Source organism: Agelaius tricolor, unplaced genomic scaffold (assembly GCF_023055355.1).
Source record: "Agelaius tricolor isolate 1412-34295 unplaced genomic scaffold, bAgeTri1.0.p SCAF_1, whole genome shotgun sequence".
In the NCBI taxonomy this organism is placed as follows: Eukaryota; Metazoa; Chordata; class Aves; order Passeriformes; family Icteridae; genus Agelaius; species Agelaius tricolor.
Window position 1 is genome coordinate 47,636,554 of NW_027269261.1, and position 27,579 is coordinate 47,664,132.

General features: G+C 37.5%; 2 protein-coding genes and 1 long non-coding RNA gene across 3 annotated transcripts in view; 2 read left to right on the plus strand and 1 right to left on the minus strand.

The window, feature by feature from the left end:
* WDR64 (WD repeat domain 64) overlaps positions 1-865 on the plus strand; it is a 57,489-nt gene extending 56,624 nt beyond the window's left edge. The window contains exon 28 of the mRNA XM_071427270.1: positions 594-865. Coding sequence (XP_071283371.1) covers positions 594-682 — 89 coding nt within the window. The 3' untranslated portion in view covers positions 683-865. The remainder of the gene's footprint in view (positions 1-593) is intronic.
* A 2,315-nt stretch (positions 866-3,180) lies between these two features.
* Positions 3,181-9,165, minus strand: LOC139592724 (uncharacterized). Its single transcript, XR_011680099.1, has 3 exons — positions 8,747-9,165; positions 5,845-6,125; positions 3,181-4,489 (listed from the first exon to the last, which is right to left on the minus strand). It is a non-coding gene; the product is annotated as an uncharacterized lncRNA (long non-coding RNA).
* A 259-nt stretch (positions 9,166-9,424) lies between these two features.
* Positions 9,425-27,247, plus strand: EXO1 (exonuclease 1). Its single transcript, XM_071432888.1, has 13 exons — positions 9,425-9,622; positions 11,946-12,065; positions 12,887-13,010; positions 13,770-13,907; positions 14,132-14,344; positions 15,699-15,886; positions 16,721-16,817; positions 17,392-17,608; positions 18,513-18,801; positions 20,504-20,969; positions 21,468-21,569; positions 24,719-24,912; positions 26,722-27,247. The coding sequence occupies exons 1-13, from the start codon at positions 9,462-9,464 to the stop codon at positions 26,861-26,863; spliced, it is 2,451 nt and encodes an 816-aa protein (XP_071288989.1). The 5' UTR covers positions 9,425-9,461; the 3' UTR covers positions 26,864-27,247.
* The last annotated feature ends 332 nt before the right edge of the window (positions 27,248-27,579 follow it).

Genomic DNA, 27,579 nt, shown 5'->3' on the forward strand with positions numbered 1-27,579 from the left:
AGGCAGTACTATTTTATGGGTATTAATGATCTGATCTATTGCAAGATGTCTAACAAAGCTTCCTAGGTTTTTCTTCTATGGAGCAAGACCAGAGTATTCCACAGGCTTGTCTATCCCATATATCCTAGGATGAAAAGAATCACCCCTAGCAAAGGAGCTGATCCCTTTCTGTAGAGGGTGCCTAGAGAACTAACTTGGATCAGAGTTAGATGCTACATGGCTGGTTATGTGGGATTAATAGGATACTTTGCATTCCAGCTCTGCATTCCAATACATATCACCTAGTCCTTGTACATGCAGCATTACAGCATGTCAGAAAAAACTCAGGAGCACAGTGTTCAAGTAGTTGGCACATATGCTATTTTTCTGACCATTAATGTACTTTGGAAATCTGTCTTTTGTTTTCTTCCTGAAGAAGAAAATAAAATACTCTGAAGCCAGTGGCACTGCAATGGATTTACAACAAAATGAAATCAGACTTTTTCTGTAAGCTATGTGCACAAAAAGATATTTTTTGTCTTTGCTGTTACAAAATGCTGTCAGTCTGGTCTATTCACCTTAGTATGTTAATTACTTCTTGAAATGTTTTAAAGGTCTTCATAGGATCAGAGCTGAGAAGTCCAGTCACAAAGGACGGGAAAAAGATCTAGAGTCCATTGAAAACTTGAGTCAAGAGAAATAAATATAGTTTCACTTCTTCATTTAAGTGGATTAGCAGATTTCTTTTGTTATTTTTTCTCTGTTTTTCTTTTCAATTACATTTAAATCTATTTCATTATTAAGTAGAACATATAGAAAACAGATCTTCTATTCCAATCCTTCATGCAAGGAATAAATTCTAATAAAGCCAGTGTATAACTACATATTGAAAAGCCCCTTTGACTTAATGTATATTTGCTGACAGTTACTCTCTATGTCAAAACTACTGATTTCCTCTCTGCTTCAATTTGTCCAGTTAGAATTTCTGAATATTGAATATTACACTGCTTTTTTTCCTGCCAGATTAATCATAAAGTCAACAAAGAGTTACAACAAACAGCCCTGCTGTTTCTGCCTGTTTGTTCCCTGCTTTAGCTTTCAAAGAGTGTGTTCACCCTCTAAGCCAGAAGAGTGCTGCTGAACTCATATTCAATTAATTATCCATCATGATTCTGCAAATCTTTTCTTGCATTTCAGCATTCCAGGACAATGTCACAACATGACACAGAGCACAGAACACATTTTCATCCTTTGGCTAAGCATACAAATGGTGCCAAGTGTCTCACCTTAGTGAGAAACAAGGTAATTGCATATGCATATAAGTAGTGATAATGCATATAGCTAGTGATATTATTACCTACTATTTTGGGGGAAATAGCAGGTTTTCTATAATACTGGTATTGAATGATTGATCTGCTGGCCTTCTTAAAAAGACATTCTTCTCATGAACTGAATATACAATGACTTGCAATTATTTACCTGCCTTCAACTTGTTTCAAGGCTATGATGGATTGCAGGGGTAGCTGCAAAATATCTTGTGGGACTATATTTAAAATCCTTATGATCAGCTGTACCAGATCTGGCAGGGATTAATGTAATTTTCTCCATAGCAGCCTCTATGGTGCAGTGTCCTGGATTAGTAAATAAAAGTGCTGATAACACACCAGTGTTTTGGCTATTGCTGAGCAATGCCAGCACAACAAGAAGGTGCTTTTTTTCCCACCCCCAGTGAGTAAGCTGGGAAGGGACACACCTGGGACAGGTATGTACCTGTACATGTATGTACCTGTATATGTACCATATAACATCTTCATGGAATGGGGGAGGGAACCAAGATGTTCATGGTTATAGTGTTTTTCATCCCAAGTTGTCTTCCCATTATGTGTGCTGAGGCCCTGTTTCCCAGGAAGCGGCTAAACAAATATCTGCCTACTGCTGGTAAGCAGTGCTTGAATTACTTGTTTTGCTTTGCTTGCACATGCAGCTTTGCTTCACCTATTAAGCTGTCTTCATTGAGGCCCAAGAATTTTCTCACTTCTGCTCTTCCACATCTCTTCTCCATCCCACTGGGAGAAGTAAGGAAGCAAGAAAGAAACTGTGCAGGCACTCGGTGTCTTCCAGGCCCACCACATTTGCCAACCTTTTGTTCAAAACTAAAATCAGACTTGTCTGACAAACCAAGTGGCATCAAATAAAGTGTGATCTGCCATTTACTACCTCTGTTCACTTCATCTGACCCATGATTTAGCAGTTAGTGTATGAAAGGTAACATTCTTGCAATTCTGAGTCCTGTATCATTTTGAAAGCTACAAAAATCTCTTTCAGTTAGCTAAAAATTGCCTATTCTTCAAAGATTATTAAAAATGCACAGTTCAAGTTCAAAGAGATCCTTACCCGTTTATTTTGATGCTCATATGTGTTATGTTTTATCATACATAATGTAATATTTCTCTTTGGCATTGCCCCTAATAAATACCCTAAATTATTTTATTGTAGTTGCAAGATGGAGATATCCCACTTCTCTTAAGTTTATTAACTATTTAATTCCTCAAAACTGACTATTTACTCAATAATTTCTTTTTACCAAACTTTTAGCAGTGCTAGGATTTCAGAGGTTCTTGATTTTGAAATTATACCCTTTTCAGTCTTGCTTCCTTCTCGCTTCAGTTTTCTTTATTAATTGCCCATGTTTTCTAGGAGTTGACTTGTAGTCATGGCTATTCATGCCACTATATTCTCCACTGTGCAGAAACTATCCATAATATAGTACTATTGCCAGTAAAAATCAAGTGTTCAATCCTATAGTGAGTGAAATAATGGAGAAGCTCTCAGGAGGGAAAGGAAGGAATCATACTGTAAGGAAAACTGTCCAAAATGCATGATGTGTGTGTGCTACCTTTATCAGCCTTCCACCCAGTCACTACCTGATTGTTATGCTATTTAAAGTGTGACAAAGTTAGAGTGCTATAAGTGCTATCAGATCTTTTTTTCATAATTCATTATATTAAAAAAACTGGGGTAGATCAGACTGCATGTCATTGCTCAGCATTACTGTTTACTTCCAAACCCTAGGGCTTTATAAGCACCAAATGGAAACTGGTCCTGGCCCCAAACATTTTATACAGTGATATTATCCAACTACCTTTCTTAAAGGTCAAAAGAAAAGCAGAGACATTTAATTTATTTGAACAGATAATCCACTAAGGCATTGCACAGAATTTATTAGAAGATCAGTTGTTTATCATGAGACTGGAAAGAAATTAAGCACAGGCAAGTGATGCTTGCACCCACTTATCTTACAGCAGTCATTTCAAGGCTGGGTCTAGTACAAAGGTGTGTGTTAATTTTTGGGTTGGATTTCCTCTATGTTGATGCATTCCTTTGCAGGACGTTTTCTTTCTACCAGCATTCACAATTATACTGCACTTCAATGTTCCAGGTGAATGAGTTGTTTGATTGTTCCAGATCACTACTCTATTAAGGAAAGGCATCTTAACAGGACAGCCTCTTTCAGCATGGCAGAAGATTGTGCTTCTGCTGGCTGCAGTAGTTAGTTTGCCAGAATTTCATTACAGCCTTTGCCAGTGCTTTACAAAATCTGTGACGCTCTTCAGCTGCCCTCACCCACTGGGGCAGCTCAAGCTGAATGGCATCAATGGTGCCAGAACTCCGGGAACCAAAAGTCTTTGTTATGTACCCACCACTATAATAGCTTCCGTTATTTGGGCTAGGATTGGATGGAGAAGGCACACAAACATAGCTTTTATTTTGTCCTTCAATATATTTACCCAAACTTCTGTTCCCTGCAACCAAAATCTCAGAAGACACATTCACCAGCTGACTGGCCAGATGGCTAATTGAGGAATTCAATGCAGAAAAGACACCTGAGTTAAGGGAAGTTTTTGAAAGCGTGTAACCTAGTTCTATCCACCTTTCAGGATGTGCTTGTCCATGGATATCCAGAATTAGGCCCCCTGACATCTGTGATTTTGCAGTGGTCAAAAATCCCATATAGTCCTCCCAGGCCTGTTCTGCTTGGGGAATTCCAAAGGAGGCTTCTTCCTTTTCCCTGTTAGCATCCATCTTGAACCTCTGTAGGTGATTTATGATGATATGTGGGAAGAAGCCACCAGTAATTTTGTTGATTTCTTCAGCAAGAGCCTGAGCCACCTCTATAGTATACCTGTCTTGGTTGGTAGACACTTTGCATTTCATAGCATTTTGAATACTTCCAGGAGGACAGTCATGAGAGAAAATACAAGAGGATGTCTTCTCATCCCAACAGGCAGCCTCTCGATCAGGGATGTCTTTAGGTTCCAGTGACCCACCATGTGGGACAGAAAGAATGAGGTTCATGTTGCCCACTTGATATTCTGTGAAATTATTATAACCAAATATAACATCTTTGGTGCCAGTGACTTTCAAAAGCAAAGGTAAAATGGAAAGGAGGAATAAATACATAATCTTTATTTGCCTCTAGAAGACTCAGCAATATGGAATATATCAGTACCTACAAAAAAGCAAAAAACCAGAGTATAGATTACTTACAGCTGGGAAAACATGAGACTGTTCAGCTGCTATTGGCATAATTAGTTAATGATTAACCTATTTTAGTTTTATTCTACGTAGCACAAAGAAGAACACTTATATGAGAAACAGAAATTAACAGGGCACTTAGTATGGCTAGATGTAACAGATGCAAGGGAAATGGCAGGCTACTGGACCTCCCCCATTTCCCCAGAAAACACAATATTTGATCACCCTATGTGATTCCAGAAAATCAGCCCAGCAAAATATCTGATTTTTTTTTCTCATCAAAGACTTTTTTTTTTCATCTTTGAAATGTAAGAAAATTCTAACAGAACTTGATAAAACATCTGTATGTCACTGACCTGTGTGAAATATTTTTGTATTATTGATGTGGTTATATAAACTGGCGGCTGTGTCAGTCCAGACCAGCACTTGTGTGACCAGGCTTGTGTAAAATAATGAGACTGATAAAAATTGATTGCTGCCAAGCTCTGTCTCTAATTATGCTCCAGACTGAGTTACCTTAAGGCCTTTATAGATAGGTATTACTGAATGAATTAAGTAGTGACTCTTTTCTTTACTTTGCAAGTCTCCATTCTCTTCAGGTGACCAAAGATATCTTAAAACCCTTGCTAATTATTCCATTTTTTGGAAACCTGGAATTTAACAAGATGCTGACAGGTCTTTCTGATTTGAAGAGGGCAAACTGCCACTGAGAGGGCAGTGAGCACTGTGGAAGCACCTGCCATCAGCTGCCTACTCTAAGAAAGGGAGTAGGCAACTTCACCCAAATAATGCAGCAAAATATGATTTTCCTGCTAAGAGGGACTGCTGCTGGATTTTTAGAGACAATTACTCCTGCCCACTGCACTGCACTCTGAGGAGCCTGTAGCTAAAAAATCAACATCTATCTTCTGCTCTTTTGTCTGGGCTGAAAGTCCCATAAAAGTCTGTGAGCTAGAATCAGATCTCTAAGAATCTCAGATAGTTTTTCTGTTTTTGACAAAAGAATTTTTTTGTTTCATTTTAAGCTTTCATTTAAAAGGTCCTTTTAGTAGAGCTATTGGCTTAAAACAAGATTTTATCCAAGGCCCTGTATGGTTCATGTTTCCATAGACTTCCCTGAAACACAGACATTCACCTGCTAGTTCACTGCCTGCTACCAGAAACACTGAGGAAAGGAGCGCTGTCAAACATTATTTAAAATCCCTTTTCTCAGAAAAACAGACTACATATGCAGAGCGTGTAAGTCTAGGAATAGCTTACCTGATGTGCAGAGGGGCCCAGCACCAAGATAAATAAATCAACAGCAACAATTCCCCAGAGGCTGCTCACCTGTCCCAGGAGGACTCGAGGTTGTGCGTCTCGGGCTCTCTGTTAAACAGGATGGCACAGCTGCTCCTTTCCCACAGCTTGCCGAGCTGTTTGTAGTTATCAGCAGCAGTTCACTTGCTGCAATTTCCTGTTAATTATTGCATCAAGCTGTTAATGCTGTTAATGCTACTAGATCATGCCTTAATGATCTATGGAGAGAGAGCTCTGTATAATTCCCAAACTGAAGAAGTCATCCTTGGCACAGCTCAAGTTCTGGACAGACTTGGAGAGTCTGGAGGCACCTGTGTTATTGTGAGGTAAAAAAACAAAAAACAAAAAACAAGAGTAATTTAAAATGGTAGTAATGACTGCAGGACTAGTTTGAAGATTTACCTACAAATTAAGGGTTTTTCCTGCCTCTGCGCTTCCGAAAGCGAAACTGAAGTGCCTTTTGCACTAGGCTGCAGCTGAGGCTGTGTCCCAAGAAGCCTCTAGGGGCCAGGCTGAGCCATGCAGAGGCTTCAGCAGCACCTGCATGTGTGATTTCACAACGACAGATCACAAGGGAGAAATAGACACTGGAATACCAGAGGTTAGCATGCTTTTGTTCTCTATATTGACATTACGTTTCCAGAGATAAAAAAAACTTGCCCCAAGCAGCACAGCCACGCTTAAGTTCAGAATAGCTACTACACTAACATAATCAGCAGATACCCATAACAAAACTGTTAACTAGATAATCTAGGGTTTTAATAACTTTACTAACACTATTCACATAATATTTTCGTGATAAATGAGGAGCTTTTAAAAATATTCCCTCTGCTACTAAATATAGTTTAAGGATGTCATCCTCTAAACTTCTCTCAAGTGTGTACAACTGTTCATAAATTTGCTGGTGGTACTAAAGTCTGGCTTCTTAACTAAGCCAAAAAAGCTATGAGAATACATACTCCAATAATAAAAATTTCTATAAAAGACAAATAAAGGGTGCAGTGAATGTAATACTGCCACCTATCAGAGAAAAATCAAATTTCTTTTCTAACAAATTGATTACATAGTTCAACTAATTTCCAAACCAACTTTTTGAGATAAAAGTGATCAGCTTCTTAAGCAGTGAAAACAATATAGTTGCAGTAATAAGAAATTCACTGAAATTTTGGAAAAATTAGTGTAAACCAGTCACCCAGTCTACTAATATCACCAAAGCTGATGGTCTCATTGTGAGCTTCAGCAAAATGCTGGTTTTCATTCCAAGGATTTTAATTTTCTGCATGAAGACACTTCCAGCTGTGCCAGACACTGCATGGAAGGAAGTTTAGTAAAAATCTGTAAGATGTCCTTGCCCATTGTAGTGCACAGTGGGAACAAATTTAATTTTACTTTACTTGTCTGTGTAAAGGCTAAATGCTTACATCAGACAGTGATCCAACTTGCTCTCTTTAGGAGAGCTGTGTTGAGAAAGAAGCAGTTCTAGACATTCTTCAGTGTTTTTAACTTAGACACCTATCTCAAATTTCTATTAGGGATCAACAGGGCTATACACACAATGGCTCTTCTTTTTTTATTACATGACAGAAAACAGTTGCAAAAAAACCAAAATGTTTCTGCTATACTTTCTACTTCAAGATCCCTTTAAAATGCATTCTGCCAGTCACTATTACAAAACTGCTCAAGGAAAGAGACAAACACACAGCAGAGATTTGGCATAGTAATTTCTAGTCTTACCAGTTCTCCTGATACAGGAGCTACTTGTGAAAGAAAAGAATTCTCTATATTAATATAAGTCAACTAACCATGATGCAGTGCTGCTTCCCTGTTTCATCTGGTACCAATGGGAAATAAAACTGCAATGCTACAGTATTCTTCAAGGAAATAACTCACCAAAATGTTACCATCTGACTACTTTCTTCCAAGAGACACTGTTGAACTTAAAGATTGGTATCTTTATCCAGTTTTAAGTCGAGATAGCTCTACTGAAATCAACAAAGCCTTTGACTCATGGTATCAAGCTTCTGTTATCTTATAGAAGTTATGAGATGTCATGAGGGTGGGTCACATTGATTCATACATGGCTGAAGACATTTGTAATAAACTGAATGTTAAGGCATGTTGTGCTAACTCTTCAATTCCAAAGTATCCTTCCTTTCAGGTGAAGGAATTGAAAAGGAAAATCAGAGCTGGGCAAGAGTTCTGTAGCGCTGGCTTCCTTCAAGACAAGTTCATTGGCTCCAGTGCTTCTGACTCTGAGGTTCACCTTAACTATTTTAAACTATTTTTAATTTACAGAAAATAGTCCAAAGTTTTTTAATTTAATTGCTTGCAAGCTTTTGAATGATATTGGTACATTACATTACATTGTCTACTCTGATTTCTGTTCTTCCCATGAGCACAGTAGTTTGACAGAAAAAGAAATGATATAAGAACATATTCTTAAGAGAAGTGAACCTAATCCAAATGGATTCTAACTGCAGTTGGATTTAAATTTGTCTAGTGTCTCATATGTAGTCAGAATTACGGACTGAAAAAAGAATTGGCAAAGCAGGATTCAATCAATATTTTCAACATTAAAACATCTTATGCTATCACTGTGGCCTAGTTATTTATTTCTATGCATTTCTTAGCTGAGAAATTGTAATTCAGATGTGCTCTTTTCAGAACGCACTGAATTTAAACTTTGCTGTCCACTGTCTGGAAACATTGCTTTCTACACAGCTGACTGAGTCATCCACCTCACCGAGCCAGTCTAAGAACTGCACAGGCTTCCAAATGGCATGTAGAATTAGAAACTTCTACCTGGTAGATATTGGCCTACATTTACATCTAACTGCAAGTTTTGTTACTACTATGCAAGCAAACCCTTACGATAACTGACAAGAAAAAGAACCTGTATCACATAATTGTAACTTCGACCATCGGTTCTTACATCAACCCCGGGGTTTCAGTGCTGTAACAACATTCGTGCCTCCTTGATCCTCGGCAGGCAGAAACCCGCGTCAGCGCCTCCCTTCCCCTCTCCTCTCACGGCGTTGGCTGCAGTCCACTGCCCAGTTAAAACTCTGCGGGGCCTTTTGATTTCTGCGTATTTAACGTTTATAAATGTCACGTTCCTCTTGTTATCCACGAGCGGTGTCCGCCGCACGCCGGCTGTGAGAAATGCCGTGAGGAATGCACTGCCCCGCCCGCGCGGGGCACCATGGGGATCGTAGTCCCCGCCTGCGGGGCGGGGCCACCGCTCTCAGCGCGCGCTGCTTGAAAGCCCCGGGCGGCCGCCGCGTGCCTGGCCGAGCTGAGCCGGGTCGGGCTCGGGCCGGAGGAGCCGCGGCTGCCCCGGCGAGGTGCGGACGGGGCCGGGCAGGGTCTCCGCGTCTTTCGCTCCTCTCGCCCCTCTGTCCCTCTCTCGCCCCACTCTCCGCTCAGCACCGACCCGCAAAGAGGTACAGCCGCCACTGCCGCGTGGGGAGGCGGCCCGAGCGGGATGCGCGGGGGCAGCCGCAGGAGCTGCTGGTGGCCGTGGTGCGGCCCAGCGCCCCGGCTGTGAGCTGAGCTGGCCCTTGAGCCGAGATCGAGAGCGAGCATTGAGAGCTCAGAGCGCTCGGCTTTGTGTTGGCTCTTTTCTTTGTTTCCCGCTCTGCGGCATCATGGGCATCCAGGGCCTGCTCCAGTTTATCAAGGAGGCTGCCGAGCCTTCCCACGTGAAGAAATACAAAGGAATGACGGTAGCTGTGGACACCTACTGCTGGCTGCACAAGGGCGCCTATGCTTGCGCTGAGAAGCTGGCCCGGGGAGAGCCCACGGATTTGTAAGTCTTTCTTATGTTTCACTCTCGGCCCTTTTGCAAACTCAAGTTTTGTCAACTTGGTGTTTCTTGAACTAAAAACTAAGTTACAGAAGTTTCGCTTCTTGCTGTTGATTCTGAATTCTGAGTTGAACTCTTTAGAAATGGAAATTTTTGGCGATAAATAAACAGCTTTCCAGCTGTGCAAAATAAAATTTAAAAATGTGTATATATTGGGGGAAAACTCTAATTTTTTTTTTTGTTGAAATACCCAAGGCTGTATCAGTTAGGGTTTTTTTCCTAGCATGAATTGCTCTCAACTGTAATCTAATTTGTCTGATGAAATTCTGTACACGGAATTCTTTTCATTTCAAATTTAATATTATTTTCAGACACCTTTTTTGTGTACAAAGAGACTTCGTAAATACTTCTGTGTTAAAGGTTGTAATGATGCCAAGGAATTTTGAGGGATGTGTTGTGGTCTGAATAAGGTGTAAGATTTTTTGCTGAACATACTACGCTCTTAGTTAAAGTAGCTTTTCTAAATCACGTTTGCACAGTTATATTTCTAGGGAAGGAAATGCACATAAATTTGTGGTTATATTTCAGATTCAACTCTACACCTTAGATCAGGTTTGCATTTCTTGCCCATCTCTGGAAATGTGGCTTGAACTCTTGTTTTAGATTGGATATAGGTAAGGCTGGAAGGGGCCACAGGATGTCATCTCATGCAGGCTCCCTTAGAGAACAACTTGGGGTTGTGTTCAGATGGCTTTCCTCAGAAGGAAGAGACTTAAAAATCTCTCTGGCCAACCTGTTTCTGTGCTTGGTTACTTGCACAGCAAGGAAGTTCTACTTATATTCTAGTGGAATTCCCGTGGTTTGGTTTCTGCCTGCTGCCTCTTGTCCTATTGCTTGGCACCACCCAGGGGCCCTTGGATCCATCAAATGTTTGATTGGAGGCAAGAGAGAGCTGGTGCTTCGCGAATGGATTCAAATGTTTACTGATGCTTGTGTTAATTTGAAGAACTGTGCCGTTTCAATCCAACCCTGTCTTGAAGGTAGTGGAGGCTCCTCAGAGTCTTGAGAATAGGATACACTTCAGCTGAGGAAAAAATTGACTGTCAGGAGAAGTAGTCATAGGAAACTTTAGAATGGTTGAATTTGAATACATGAGTACTTTATGGGTAAATCTTGTTCCCATGCACATATGATCCTAGACTGGCTCCTTAACTATAGTGTAGAGTCCTTTCATACTTTAAAATTCATCTGGATGAAGGTTTATATAGCTACAGTGGTATTTGCTCCTGTCTTTCAAAAATCATAGTTATTTTTCTGTAGCTCTAAATCTAGTTTCTTCAGTGCTTGTATCCTTGCATTCTAAATGCTTCCAAATCCCACTCTCCTTCTCCTCCCTTCCTCTGTTGATAGGGTTGCTCTTGCTGTTTTAAACAGTGTCCTTAAAATAAAAAAAATAGATTTTTTTTTCCCTTTGGGCATTGGATCTACAATGTGCTTGCTTAGTGTTCACAGCAGTTATTAGATTCTAGTTCTGTGCTAGTGATAAAATGATCTCATACAGATCTGTAGAAATTACAGGTAGGAAGATGAGAGGTCTGAGGGAATAAATAACATCTGGAACACCCAACAAATATTTTTTCAAGGGATGGTTTTGAAGACTGGCTGGTTGCCTCCTGAGCCATATACTATCTTCACAGTTTTTACAGAAGGGAAGTTTTTCTGACTTTTGGAATATTTTCAGTGCTGTGCTTGTATTTGTAGTGTGGGAAGATACGTTTGTATCTCTTGTCCATAGGATATATCCAGTATCTGGAGGGAAGAGTGGATAGTTCTACAAGGAGAGATTAAATAACCCCATCACTTCCAACTCTACCAAAGTGCATTTAGTCTGCATTTCTGGGGAAAGGCAGACTTGTGCTAGTCTGCTTCCTGTTTCCCTGGCCATTGTGAATTGACTTGCTGAAAGTAGAAAGACAATCCATGTTTTAACTGGTTAAGTTTTTGTCAGTACTGAATCCTAATGTAGCACAATCAACCGAATTATACTTGAATTCTTATTTCATTTTGTCTGGGAGAGAGGAGCAGTCAACCCAGTTCTGAATTGGGAAGTGGATTGTTTCTCTCAGTAAAAAAAATCAACCAAACTGCATTCAAGTGTTCTTAGTTTTTTGTGATGCTAGGGGAATGTACAGCCTGTTATGATTTTTGAACAATAGTTAGTCCTAAACTTATAGCTCTCCTTTCCTGCAGCTGGAAAATTGTAATAGACTTGTGATTAACAATAAAGTTTATCTCTTTTTTCTTACTTTTGTTATTGTTGATACAGTTATGTAGCTTTCTGTATGAAACTCGTTCATATGCTCCTCTCATTTGGAATTAAACCAATTTTGGTATTTGATGGATGTACCCTACCCTCTAAGAAGGAAGTGGAAAAGGCACGACGAGAGTAAGTACCAAACTGTATTGATTTGCAAGCAAAGCAGTTCTATCACTACAGTAAAAATCAAAAACCCTCTAGCTAGGAAATAAGTTCTGGTAAACCCCCCTGCAAAGTAGTGTGATATTTTTGAATTTACATCTAAAATCAAACAAACTTCTTAGAGGTTTTATTCCAAAAATAGAGATGCACTTCATAAATGAAAGCCTTTTTATAAAGGAAGGAAGTAAGCCTTCGAGCAGTAGTTCCTGTAATGTATTAGAGGCTTTTAGTTTACCCACACTTGTGACCTCCGGACAAAAATATTTTTTCCCAATATAATTTTATTTCAAAATAGTACCCCTGTCCTCATCTTTCTCTACAACTAACAAGATAAAGTTGTTTCAAATTTGGATTCAGGTCCCTATAAATGGGACTTTTCACTGAAGCTATGAGAATTTTTCAGTAGTGGTTGTTATTTATGAAGTCTCATGAGACACGTGCTTTCTTCAGCATGAAATGAACAATTTCCAATTTATGAAATTAAGTAAATTAGGTTTTCTGTCCTCTAAATCAATAACTATCTAGTGTCAGATACTCCCAACTCCCACTAAATCTATTTTACTGCAAGCTGAGTGGGTGCATTTCTCCTTTTACACGGCTGATTTCAGTTGCTATTTGTCACTTTTTTCTGAGAAAATATTATCAATTTCAACATTCAAATCTAGTTGTCCTTGTCTTTGCAATGACATAGTTATTCTTTTCTTACCTGTTTCTCTTAGTCCCTTCTGCTGTTTGTTTTTTAAATGAACAATAATCTGAGATTGGTGATATTTTTATCTTTCTTTTAGGAGGCGTCAAGCCAGTCTTCTGAAGGGGAAACAATTGTTGCAGGAAGGGAGACTGTCAGAGGCTAGAGAATGTTTTGGGCGAAGTGTAAATATTACCCATGCTATGGCTCATGAAGTTATTAAAGTAAGTTGTCAACATTATTGATAATGCCAGTTAAAAAAAAAATCTCTGCAATAGGTAGGTAGCATATCCTACTCTGCATTTTTGTGGCTACATCACTGCTTATTTTATATAGGAAAGAAAATATTCCCACCTGCTCACTCTGTAATTGACTTGCATGTTATTGGATTGTGTTAGGCACAATTAACAAGCTTGAAGTTTATTATGCCCATTTGTATAAATAATGATGTGTCAAACAAAACACATCTCTTCCTACCGCTATGAACTGAATTTGAACCTGTTTTACTTTTGCAGCACAAAAAAAACCTAATTTTTTTTTTGCATTTTTTTCCCTTGTCTAGTTTCTGAGCATAGACTACAGAAAAAAAAATTGGCTGATTAAAAATTGTTCTAGTAGTTTTTTGCTATACTTTCAATGCAGTCATAGGGTCTTCATCAAAAAGTATTAAGTTTGTTCTAGTACTGTTCTCCTTTGTCCAGAATATAACTTGCATGAGTTCAAAGCTGTCACCTGTGGTCAGATGTAGTGGCAATAGTGTTATAGGAAAAGTTGTTTTTGTAAACCATATATAGACCTAAACTGCTTTAAAGTGGAGTTTTTGAATATGAAGTATTGGACTCTTACTGGGGGCAGGATGGGTGTGTGATTAAAAAGGTCATGGTTTTGGCTTTTTAATGTAGAGGTTTTTATGCTTTCAGATCTCTTAGGGTAATTACTGAAAATTAATGCAAAGTACTTGTGTGCTTCTTGTTTATGTACAGGCTGCACGGGCCCAGGGAGTTGACTGTATTGTTGCTCCTTATGAAGCTGATGCTCAGCTGGCTTATCTTAATAAGATTGGCATGGTTCAAGCTATAATTACGGAAGACTCTGATCTTTTAGCTTTTGGATGTAAAAAGGTATGGAAGAAAATACTAATAACCTTTACCTCTTGCTGATATCTGAAAAGCAGGGTTTGAAGTTGCCAAATGTGTTTGATGTATCGATTAACTCTTCTACAGCAAGTGTGGGAAACAGAAGAGATGAGAATAGCACTTTTGTGCTCCTCTCTTGTTTCCACCAAGTGCAATGAACCACCTTATATGGGTGAAAATTATTGTTTTCACTTCCTCTTAATTTTCAGGTGTTTCTGAAAATTGACAAGTTTGGAAATGGACTAGAGATAGATCAAACTCGACTGGGAAACTGCAAGCAGCTTGGAAATGTATTTACAGAGGAGAAATTCCGCTACATGTGTATTCTTTCTGGTTGTGATTACCTCCCTTCAATTCATGGAATTGGGTTAGCTAAAGCATGCAAGTTACTAAAATTAGCCAGCAATCCAGATATTATAAAGGTAAACTCAGTTTTGCTTTGAGTTTTGTTTTTTGGCAGTCTATATCAGTATATTTGAAATTTAACACTGAACGGAAAATATGAAGCGTTCTTGTCTTCCTCCATTTTGAGGAGAATACTAAAAAGTATTTTTAGTATTCTTAAAAAAGATGTTGGCCTAAACTTAAGTGTTGAAGCTGATATATATTTATAAGAAAAATATCAAAGTAAGCTTAGATAAAGAATTGTTTTAATCCTTCGAGGGTATATTCTGTTTGAAGGGAAACTTAATTTTTAGTAAGACTTTGATATTTTTCATACTCCACCCCCTCCCCCCGGCCCCGTACTGCTTTCTTCTGCTTCTGTGGATTAGTTACTAGAACTGCTCAATGAACTGTAACTTCTGTGTAAGTACAGATTTATCTGGGGGGGGGGGCAGGACTGCTCCTCCATACGTATTTCTTGGCATATGTATGGATATGGACATTTCTATATTAAAAACCGTATGGAAGAAAAGTGTGATATGATGCCAAACAAATTAATTGGTTTTTTTTCTTGTTCAGTGTATGAAATTAAAACAAATCTTGTATTAGGAAATACAGAGGCTAAGAGGGTGGAAATAACTACTTCTGTAAGTAGTATGGGTAGTAAGGGAGTAGAGAGGTTAAGAGCTAATAAGAATAGCTCATGGGTCTGTCCTGAAGGAGGTAAATCTAATCCATAAAAGCATTTTAATATGCAGTTTAATTAACTTAGTGTGTTATCTTCTTTCTTAAATTACTTGTGTGTTTTAGTATATTTTATCTTTTTCTCTCACAGACAAAGAACTATGATTTTTAATTTTAAAGTGTTTTGTATTATATAGAGCAGACATCAAAGTAACTGGTTTTGCTTTTGAGGAAGTAAGAGGGGAACTTTGCACTTTTCCTGTGCAAATCATTATTTGCTTTAATGTATCTCTGAGCAAAATCCCAGAGTTTATTCTGGTTAGTTTTGCTTTTTTTTCCTTTTTAAGAGCACCCACATATTGCTTATATGTCCTGATAATATGAATGATAAAAATTTCATGTGCATTAGTTTAAATGAATACACCTTAAGGAGACTGTTTTTCTGATCACATTTTTTATTGATTTATTTATTGATGGAGATATAAAAATTGAATTGTTATTTTTGTAATTGTAGACAATTTGAGTGGGAAAAGAATGTACGAAGTTCTATTTTCTTTCCTTCCCCTATTTATGTTGAATCTGCTTGTTGCAGTAGGACACTCATTCTACATTTAATTATAAGCAAAGATAATTAATATTTGAAGTGTATTTAAACTTTCACATAACCTGTTAAAATGAAACAGTTGAGTAATTTGGTTTTTTTGACAGGTTATCAAGAAAATGGGGCAGTACTTGAAGATGAATATAACGGTACCGGAAGAATACATACAGGGTTTTACACGAGCTAATAATACATTCCTGTACCAGTTAGTTTTTGATCCTGTCAACAGAAAATTAGTTCCTCTGAATGCATATGGAGATGATATTGATCCAGAAACACTAACTTATGCAGGACGGTATCCTTTGTGTTTAAAGGGCAGAATGGGGAAATAAGGGTGAGCTGATGTGGTATCTTACAATTTTCATTGCATCTGTGGTGTACTTAGATTTTTTTTGTTGCATCCCTGCTTTGACTAAAGTCTGGCTTTTCTGCAGTCTTACACTTTTGTGGGGATTTTCTTCTTTTTTCCGATTTTAATCAATTTTTTTTAAGTGCTGGGGTAACTAAATGACCTCTTATTGATACAGGCAGAAGTTATTGATCTGGTTGTTTTCTTTAGAAATAAATTGTTTAATACAGTTTAAATATAAGCTGACTGCTTTGTGGCTGTCTTGAATTTCTGCCTGTGTTGTGTGTTATAATCTCTTCCAATTTAATTCTTGCAGTTTGTGCTCGACTCAGTCTCTAATCTTAGCATTTTCTGTTATACCAGATCCCACTTCCTACAGAAAAGGTAGCATTTTGCCACATCTGTGCAGTGTAAATATCAACATGTAAGATTAGGAAAATGAAGGAAGAGAGGGGACTGCTGAAGTAGTTACTGGCTTTGTATGTTCAAGCCATCTGATCTCTGGCATTTGCAGAAATTAGGATGGAAATAGCTGGTGCCTCTGCTGCTGATAATTGAAGGATTTAATATTGACTTACATGATTTGCCAAAGGCTGCAGATCTATTACAATTGCTGTTACATCAGATTGAGCCAGGAGTAGTAGTATTAATCCTTCAGGTTAATATTCTAGCCATCCTTTTTAGCCAAAAAATGGGAAAGCAGCTGTTCTAACTTACATTCTATTTCAACAATTGTACCATGAAACATTCAGATATTTTCCTTTACTATGATGGGAACAGACATTTTGGTGATGATGCTGCTTTTCAAATTGCTATTGGCAATGTTGATATCAATACAATGGAACAAATTGATAATTATAACCCTGACATGGCACAGGTAACATCTTTATTATGAAGTTAGATATTAAGAACTTGATGTGGGTCTGAATGTTAATGGGAAAATGTGATTGTTATCCACAAATGAATTGTCAGTGAAAGCTCTCATGGTATTACAGAAACTGTGTGCTTCCACACACATAATTCTCATTTTTTTAAAGGTAAAGTTTTATTTTTCATGGCACTTAATATCTGTTTTCCTTTCAGACTTATTTGCTAAGTCCTTAAATTTACTTACAGAAGTAACTGGTTTAAAGAGAAAATTCTCAAAGCGTCTTCGAGATCTTCCAAGAATAATCCTCAGTTGTTTCCTGAATGGAAATAAATTTTAGACTTTAAATTTAGTCTGAGATGAGCAGTTAGTCACCTGTGCCATATTGAAATGAAGATATCATGGGGCACAACAAAAAGTATGAAGAGCATGAGAATTGTGGGAACAAAAAAAATGGTTTGTGTGGACTATGTCACTAGATGTACAAATGTCAACATTTCCTTCCTTGCGTGCCGAGTCAAGAAATCATATATAGAAGGCAAAAGTATAAACCTGTGTCTTGGTTTTTAATTGTTTTTTGTAGCCTGTGCAGCAGAGAAGTTGCGGCTGGAATGACCGACATGATAATCATATCAATAGCATTTGGAGCAGAGAATACAAGTTTGGCCCCACTGAAGATCCTGCTCCTCCTAAAATGCATTTCCCAGAGAAACCACTAACCAAAGGCATGGAGAAAATAATTAGTGTTAAAGGACTAAAGCTTGCAGGCAAAGAGCTCTTGTCAAAAAGGCCAAGGAGTGGTATGTTTATATTAAATAAGTATATGAACAACAGTAGAAGGCTGTGTGAATAGAAAAGAATTTATCTTGTACTTTATGGTATGAGGCTTTAGAGGCTTAATTCTTGAATGTTATTGTCTGTATTCTGATTTCAACAAGCTACAAGACTAACAAGCCATAATATTAAAGCCTTGATGATGATTAAGGGTGACAGCAAACTTTCAACAAGACTTGATCTTAATCTTTGGTTTGCTATAAAACTCTGGTGGTATCAAATTCAGCTTATGTTTAATACAAGCTGTATTTTGATATAGTTTTGGTTTTAATTTCTATCTTAAAATGGCTTGTTAAGAAGTTAAAACAGCTTGTTTTCCTAGCATTGCTCTTAGGCCAGACTGAAAACATAAAGAATGTTTTCTGTACTCAGATTGTGCTGCATCTATCCTCTGTATAGGTGCTCTTTATGCCAAATTTTTCACTTTGTCTAGTGCATCTGTGTTATCTTGTCTTCTATGCCACCTGAGTTATATGTGCTCAGATAAACTGTGGGCTTGTAATAGAAGAGGCACTTTTTATTCCTACTGTGCTTTTTTTTAAGTGTTTTCCACTGCTTCCTTTGCTTTTTGATTATACTGCTGGAGTTTTCTTTTTTTCCTTTGGTACTCCTGGTATCTTCCTATTCCCTCGCTTATCAAAGTCTGTAGGTAGTTTAGCAACCTGCCTCTGAATCAAATGTAGTTTCATTGTAGTTGTTCTGCCTTCACTCCATCTATCTTTTCACTGAGTTATTTTCAAGGCAATGTACTAGAAAACAATGGCATTAAAGACATCTAAACTCTATTTTCTTACCAGACCTTACTAGTATTTTTAAGCCTGTGAGAGTAAATATGTAATGTTTAGTTATCTCATAACTGGTTAATTGTAGAATGTACTTTTACAGTGATGCTTAAATTGTCTTTAGATTCAGAAGTCTCAGATGGAGATCTGTTGAAACAATATTCATTTTCAAAAACAAAAAGAATCAAGAAGGAGAATGATAATGATGGTCAAGCACAAAACAGTGTGTCAGCAATACAAAGCCTTGACTCTCCAGACATTTCCATCACTCAAGAAAGCTCTAACTCCCTACCCAGAGTTAGAAATAAATTTGCTTCATTTTTACAAAGGAAAAACAAAGAGAAGGATGCTGTAATTGTTCCAGGAACAAGAAGCAGGTATGCTTATGTCACGTGTTTTCATGAGTAGCAAAATATTATGTGCTGACCTGGTTGCTAAAATGGCCTCAATACTGGAAATAGGAAAAGTGCTACCTCAAACTTTTTATGCAACTGTATTGCATCTCAGCCGAGATGGTGGATCCTTTGTGCCAGGAATGTTGTCTTTTGGGGGACTGATAATGTTCGTTTTTTTACTGACAAAGTGAAGACTGACACTATTCATAGAATGGTTTGGTTTGGAGGGGACCTTAAAATCATCTCATTCTAACCCCCCTGACATTGTCAGGACACCTTTTTCTAGACAAGGCTGCTCAGAGATCCATCCAACCTGATCTTGAACACTTCCAGGGATGGGCATCTGCAGATTCTCTGGGTAACCTGTTCCAGTGCACTACCACACTCACATTCACCACAAGGTGAAGAATTTCTTCCCAGTATCTAATTTCAGCCTCCTTCAACTTAAAATCATTCCCTCTTGTCCTGTCACTACATGCCCTTGTGAAAGGTCCCTCTCCAGCTCTCCTTTAGGCTCCCCTGTAGGTACTGCAAGGTGTTACAAAGGTCTTCTGGAACCTTTTCTTCTCTAGGCTGAACAGCTTAGAGAAGAAAAGCTTTCTCAGCTTTTCTTTATAGGAGAGGTGATCTGCCTCTGTGATCAATTTGGTGGCTCTCAAGAAAATAGTTAATATCTCTGGGTATCAAAATTAATTACAAATTGGCTGGGGTTTTTTTCCAGGTAAAGGACATGTGATATATCTCAAAAAAACAAGGATAGCTATTTGTGGCAAATATATAAGCAGTTAATGAATTCATGGACTTGACGGGGCTTTTTGTTTATTGCAGTAAAGCTAAACCTGGTCATGCTCAATGACAAATATCTATTCTTAACCCATCCCATTCAGCTGACACTACTGATCTCTGCAGGATCACTTTGAGAACAGGGACTTTGTTAGGTTTGAGGTTTTTTTTCATTTAGTCCCGTTTGGTCACATCTACTTGAATTTGTTTTACAAAACATTATCACAATTAGGTCTGTTATTGTGTAATTTTTATCTTAAATGATCTGAATATTTTTGAGCAGTGCAATTTTACGGAATAGTCTTAATACCTTCGTTGTAAAGCACATCTTTCTGAGCTGAAAGTTTTGGAAAGTTTTTTTATTGCATGAAAAATTAAGAGTTGTCACTGATTATAGGTTCTTGCCTAATCCTGTGCTCAGTATTCTCAGAAACTGCTACTATAGCATAGAAAAAAAAGTAGTAAGGTGCTATTTTCTTTGATAAGTGGTGCTGAAGTATTTCTAGCTTTACTAGCTAGCTTTATCATCATTAATTAATATATTCTTAAATTTGGTAGGCTTTCTAGATTTTCCTCATTCAGGGGAAGAATCTTCTTAACATTTCAGTCAAAGAATACCTTTTTTTAGAGATGCTTTTTCCTGTGTGGCTTGTTTTGGGGGGGGGGGGGGGGGGGGTGTTGGGGTTTTTTTATTTGTGTTTGTTTGTTTGGGGTTTCTTTGGTTGGTTGGGTTTTTTTGCTAAATGTCTCCCTGAGGGACTTTTCCTGTTGCCAGAGTAATTTGTCTGCAAGTATACCTTGAAAATAAAATTGATGGATAGAGACAATGATGCAAAAGAGTATGTCATCATCAAAAACTTTCTTCCCCCTTGATTTCACCTTTTTTTTTTTCCTTTTTTAGGTTTTTCTGCAATGATGCAGATATGTTTGACTGTAGAGCAAAGAAGGAAGCTGGTGATCTAACTCAGGATGCTGAGCAGAACTGCCAGAAACAGGAAGCAAAACATGTAGCTGAAGATGTTTCTAGGTTTTCAGAAACTGAAAAATCATCACGGACTGTCTTTACACCTCCTGGAGAAATGCAGAAAAGTTGTTCCCAGGGGTTTAGCAGCCTCAAAAGTAACTCAGGAAATCTTGGTCTACCTCACACTGTATTTTCACAGCAGTTTCACCAACAGAGAAACAACTGCATTGTATCCCAGGAAGATCAGATTAATGCAGCAGTGTGTGATGAATCAGAGGAAGAGTCCTCCCCCTTAATAGAACTGGAACAGTCATCACAGTCTCATGGGTCTTCTGAGCCATCAGAATGCAGTTTGGAGTCTTCAGAAATTCTGCAAGTGTTCAACAACAGTTTAGGTGCAAAGGTAAGAAAATTAGACATTGTTTCAGCATTTGTTTTCACTTTAAATTATAAAAGAAATTATTTAGTCAAGTCTCCTTTTCAGAATGGTGCCCTACAGATGACGTAGCTTATGCTAACAAAACTTATCTCTAAAGAGAATCACAGGATGATCATATTCTTGTCAATGCTTAACATAATTGTACAGAATGGATTGACATACTAGCTTAAATAAAATCTGTTCTCTGGCTTTAGTTTATTTTGAGTTTTCTGCTGCTATCACTGCAGTGCCTCATAAACACACCTGGTATGCAGCCTTTTGTTCTCTGCTTTTAGTCCCTGAAGTGCTTTCAGAAGCATATGCATGCCTTTGTAGTGTTGCTTGCTAAAAGCCAGGTTTTTGTATGAGTTCTTAGAACTGCTGAAAACGTTGTAACTTAAAGTATATACATGTAGCTATGAAAGCATATATTGTGTTTACAAAAAGACAACTTGTTTTAAAAAGATCAATTTTCTCTTGAAGGAATCTAATTCTAGTTCAAAACTGAATGATGATCGATGTTCTCTGTCTGTGCTATTTTCTGCTGGTCAAACTAACAAAAAAAATACAGTCATAAAGACCAAGGTAAGAATTCTTTTAATTTTATGAGCTTTACTAAACTCTGAAAATCAGTTTCTACTAGTTCATTTTAGAACTTGTAATGAAAGACTTAAGCAATGTAAATGTTGACAAGACAAAGCTTTATTCTTGTTCATCTACCCTGGAGCTGGGGTGAAATATAACCAGCTATAATTGATTAACAGAGTTGCAACTTGTCTGAGGACTTTAAACACTTCAGTGTAAAGTAAGGTAAGAAAATCCATTTCAGGTTCTATGATATAAATTGCAGTAGTGTTCACAGTCCAGATATAGTCACAAGATGCAACTGTAATTTGACTTCTTTGTGTTTGCTTGTATGTACAAGAATAAACTTATGTTCCTGTTCAGTGGAACATTTCTAAGAGCTTAATATATTTATCTAGTTGAAAACTTCTAAGACTTTAACAGCTCTGACTCCTTAGGTGTTGTCATTAGAATTGACCAAAAGATATAAGAGGCAGACGTTTTCTATGTATGCCCCCTAGTAAGCTTTTGTGTAGGGAGACTAAAAATCAAAAGCTTCTCTCTGCGAGACAAGAATATTGTGTGTTTTGTAAAATAGTGACATCTTGTGGTTATTGTTAGGAACTTGTTTTAGGAGCAAGTTACATTTGTATTTTGGAATATTAACATTTTTCCTGCTTTTCCTCAACAAGACTGAGCAAGGAAATTGTCCTGGCATTAAGAATTTTTATTGCTTTGGTTTTTAAGGCTGTGTTTAATATGTTTTACATTATTTTGCTCACCTTAGAAGGTATATTGGGAGAATGAATATATTAAATACTGGGGGAATCACATTATGGAAGTACTGATGTAATATAGGCATTATGTAAAAACAGAATTTCAGCATGCTTGGAGCCCTTCAGAAAATGAAAGCTGCTGAAAATCTGTGAGGACAATAGGTTTAGTTTAAAACAAGTGGCTAGTAGGAGGATTTCCACCGCTTATTGCCATGGTCATGAGTTCTCTCTTCTTCTGTTGTGTGCTGGGAATAATAATTATAAAGAATTACATCAGCAAACTGCTTGGCCAAAAAGTAACCTGACAGCAACAACCAAAAAGTCAGTCATGTGGTAACTTGGGCCCACCTAGACTCTTGGGCTCCTGTGAGTTGTCACACCAGTGAGACCATGGGAGAGCGAAGGCAGAGATAAGGAGCACAAGTTTTGGCTCAATTTTCTCTTAAAATTTATTAAAATCTTGTTAGGATGTTTATTAGGATCCTGCAAGCGTAAAAAAAGGGAAGTGTGTGCTGGTGTTAAATACAGCAGAAAATACCAAAGGGGAAAATGAATTCCAGATTTAGGGAAGAAGCAGTTAATCACAAAATGCATAATTTCTTCTGATTTCGGTAAGCTCAATATCAGCTATCTAGATTTACTTAGAGGAATTTAATAACTGGGGGAGGCAATCTGAAAAGTTTGTCAGCTCTTATAGTGATTCCAGTCCAAAGCAGGAAGTGCTACCTACTTAATTCTAATATCAAAACTAGTAGAACCTTTTTACTAAAAAATGTCTGTGATACAGAGCTCCCTAAGACCTCAAGTTTTTTCCTATGATACTATTTCAGCTGTGCTTTTTACTGCTAATTATTTTTCACAATTACTGTGAGCTCAGCAAAGAGTCTAATACTGATTATAGAAAAGAGCATTCTGCTCTGGCTTTAAATTTCTTAGCCTACTTTTGGGATAGCTAAATTAAGTTCTAACTCAGATGTAATTCAGAACTATAGGGATATGTAGGATTTAGATGCTTTATTTTAATCTTCCTAGTATTCTTGTTTTTAGCTCACATTCTAGACACTTTTAGCTCACATTAGCTTTTAGCTCACTTTTAGCTCAATTTTTAGCTCACATTCTAGACACTTTTTTTCCCTCCTTGGAATACCAAGATCTGCTTAATATATTTAGGTAGAAACAGTGCAATTTCAATAATAGAATCATAGAATCACTAAGGTTGGAAGAGACCTTTGCAGTCAGGTCTAGCTGTCAACCCAGCACTACCACATTCACCATTGAACTGTATCCTGAAGTGCCATATCCACATAATTTTTGGACGCTTCCCAGAATTGTGATCCTGCTACTTCTCTGGGCAGCCTGTTCCAATGCTCTATGACCCTTTGTAGGAAGAAATTTTTCTGAATATCCAATCTAAACCTTCCCTGGTGCAACTTGAGGCCATTTCCTCATGTCCTATTAGTTGCGTGGAAGAAGAGGCCAACCCCCACTTGGCCACACCTTCCCTTCAGTCAGTTGTAGAGAGTGATGAGGTCGCCCCTGAGCCTCCTTTTCTCCAGGCTGAACACTCCCATCTTCCTCAGCTGCTCATCATCAGACTTGTGCTCCAGACCTTTCACCAGCTCTATTGCCTGTCTCTGGACTCATTCCAGTGCCTCAATGTCTTTCTTGTAGATAGGGACCAAAACTGAGCACAGTATTTGAGATGCAAAATAATATATAACAAATGTGTGTGGTGGGGGGATGGCAAAATGCCATGATGTTTCAGAAGGAACTAAGCTATGAATTCTCTTTGAAGAAAGAGATGTTCAAAGAGATGCTGAGATGTTCCAATTTAAGTCTGGTTGTATTTAAGAGAGAGATTCTGGCCAAGCACAGCTTTTCTGAGCTCCTGGTGTAGAAATTGGATAAGGAAGTCCAGGTAGAGGTTTAATGATCCTTGGGGTCATCGTATTGTTACCTGTGCTCTTGCTTATGGCTCTGTCTTCACGAAATCCGAGTGAGACTCACACGGAGCAATACCAGAGAGTTGATGCTCTTAAAATTCTGAAAGATGGTATCACATGAGAGCACAACAAATAGTCTTCAAGCAGATGAAAAAGTAATTATTCAGTAGGTTTTAAAAACTGAATTCAAAATAAATTAGTATTTACAACCTTAATATGAAGACTTATGGAAACAGGTTTGCCAGTTACAGCTGCAGTATGTCTTGTGTTTGAGATATCATGTTTTAGATTATAGACTATCTAAATATAATTTGTTGTGGCATTTCAGATTGCATTATCTCAACACAATGAAAAATGCTTTATTTCTTTGATTATAAGCTTTGCAGCATGATATCTGTTGCTTGCAGGTTGTCATTTTAACCATGTGCACTGCACTTTTAAAATCCCACAGGTTCCTGGATTACGTAAATCCAGTAATATAAGGTCACATATGGTAACAAAGCTCAAGCCATTGATACCTGCTAAAGTTAGTGGACTAAGCAGGAAACTGTCACCTGTGCAGAAGAAAAAGGACTGTGATACTGAAAATAAGCTGGGGCTGCAATCCACTATTGGGGAATTCTGGAAAAGCTTCCAGTTTAAAAGGTGAGTTGCTTTAACCCTTTACTTAGTACACTGCATGCTTTTTTCTCAAAGAAACAATTTTCAAAACAGACTCTATACATGTTCTCCATACAATTCAGTAAGGATAACAGTGCAAGATTAGGTATTTTCTACATAGGATTTATAACTTCCTAAGCTTGATGTAAATAAACATGAAGCATGGTTTTTTGTAAATATGTTTTTATAATTAGTTTTTTCTTTCCAACCAGGAAAAACTCTAGATAAAATTCACTTACTGAATTTTATTGATAATTACATTAACTTTCCATAGTTGATATGAAAATCATTGCCATTGTTTGTCATCAAACACCAAAAATCATTTATTGACCTAAATGCAAAAGCTGCATTAAAGTTGCTAAATTTAATTGAGTACAAGACTGCTTCTATTTAACTCCATGTCACTCACATTTGGAGATGGCTGATTGTCAGAAGTATTCTGCTTTCAAGATGACAGTGAACTGATGGAATATTTCTGTTAGTCGGAGTATCTGCTTACAAGAGACATTCTTGCAAATTCTGTTGCTTTTCCTTGTGGAGATGACTTTTCTAATTTGAACTTTCTGCAAATAGCTTCAAGGTTTGAATTTGAAGGGCAACTAATATTTTTAAAAAGTACAACAGAATCTGAAGTGTACTTATCCTGACTTACACTTTCTCCATGGGCTCAGATAAAAACTCCTGGTGGCAAGGTTTCCCAGCTTTAAGTAGCAATCTCAACTTTGAATAAATAAGTCTTATTTAAATAAAAGTATTTTCACTAACTTGAAACCAAATGTGAGTAGGACAAAAGTATTCTTTGCACTGAGTAGTAAATGTTGATATCGGTGAGCATGTGTTAATTCAGATGAATGTATTTTAGTAAGTTTGGGCCTTAGGGTAGATTATTATAAACATACAACTGTTTTCTGTTTAAAAAGTATTACTTAAAGTATTTACATTTTTAGAAATTTTACTTTTTATTATCTTCTTATGGGGTGTAAGAATGATTTACAGTTTCAAGGAGGAAGTGAAAGTGTTTTTGTATCTATTGCTTGACCTCTATTTGGGAATGTCTGACCAGGGTTGCTCACTGTGAGAAAATTCATAAATTTGGATTTATCAGAATACAGGCAGATAGACCAGTGTGAGCCTAGGTGGCACTCTCTGCTGATGGTTGCAAGACTTGGCTCCCACCATGCACATTTAACCCATCCAATTTTGGCTGGTTTGTAACCTCTGGCTGTTTATACTGGGGATATATATTTTTCTATTACTTCTATGTAAGCAATAATTTCTTAGCTTTTAGGGGATTTTTTTTCTCAACACATTTCACAAATTGGGCTTTTTACTACTAGAACTTGCTTAGCTCTATTTTTTTCAGATTTTAAGATGTTTCTAAATTAGCCTTATGTTTTAACAGTTGTTACCTTCTGGCAAATACATCATGTGGGACACTAACCTGTTCTGCCTCAATGTCAAGGCTCACAGGATAATAATATAAAACTACACCTATTCAGAAGACCTAAATGTTAAGGAAGCAGGTACAACCCCAAGCAGGATGGGGTACATACAGTCTTTCATAAGTAAAGCTAACAGTTATCATTCTGTCACTTTCAGTGAAGTTGTTCAGTTGTACTAAAACTGAAATTAAAACTTTTCATCAGAAATTTTTTTTTTACTTATTCATAGGTGTAGTGGGTAGTTAGGTGATGGGTCTTGCTTTGTTTTAACCTGTATATTCTTACAGGCCTGTGGTTAGAAACACAAAATATCATTCTTCAATTTTGTTTTGTCTTTGGTTTTTTTGTGCAGAGAGTATGAAAAACTTCCTTCTTGTAGAAAGTCAGATCCTTTGTCTCCAATCAAAGATAATATACAGCTGACTCCAGAAACAGAAGAAGAAATCTTTAATCATCTGGAACGTAGTCATGTTCAAAGAGCTATATTCCAATGAACTGCATGCTGTTCATGATGGGATGGATTTTCAATCATTGTCAAAATTTACCTTTTGGATATTTCATCAATATATAAAAGATGCTTTGAAAACCAGCAATGTACTTTAGTCTGACTAGTGATTTATCATCTCTTTTATAAAAGCATGAATTCAAAGGTACCATTCTATACTGTCTGGAATAAAATAATTCAGATTCCTTTGTTCTTTTAGTCAAAGTCCCCATGCTAAATTTTTGTCCAAACACTTCTAGTTGCCCCTGGGCATTTGTGTGTCTCACATACAATCCAAGTTTCTACAAGAGCAGCAGAACAAGTTTGTGTCTTAATTTGTAATAATTAATATTTTTTGCTTCTTTCTTTTTTCCTCTTGAGGTTAATCTGGATTCACTACAGGTTTAAAACTGCTGTTAAGTGTGCATGACAGTCTGCAGTATACTTCCAGCAGTCTGATAACTATATCTTTTCCCTATAAGGTAAGATCTGCTCACTTGACAGTTGGCTTTCTGTTTGGTTCAGTCGTGTTGGCGGTAGGAATAACTGGGGAAAGGAACTGCAGAAAGGAATATCACAAATATCTGATCCCCAAATTGTCACATTAATAGGATGCAATCCAAAAAAATATAATGTATTCTTCAGTTTAACATGTCTGTTTCACATTTATATTCTCCAACTACAGACACCCAAAATGCCAGTCCTCAGAGGTAGGGTTACAAAATA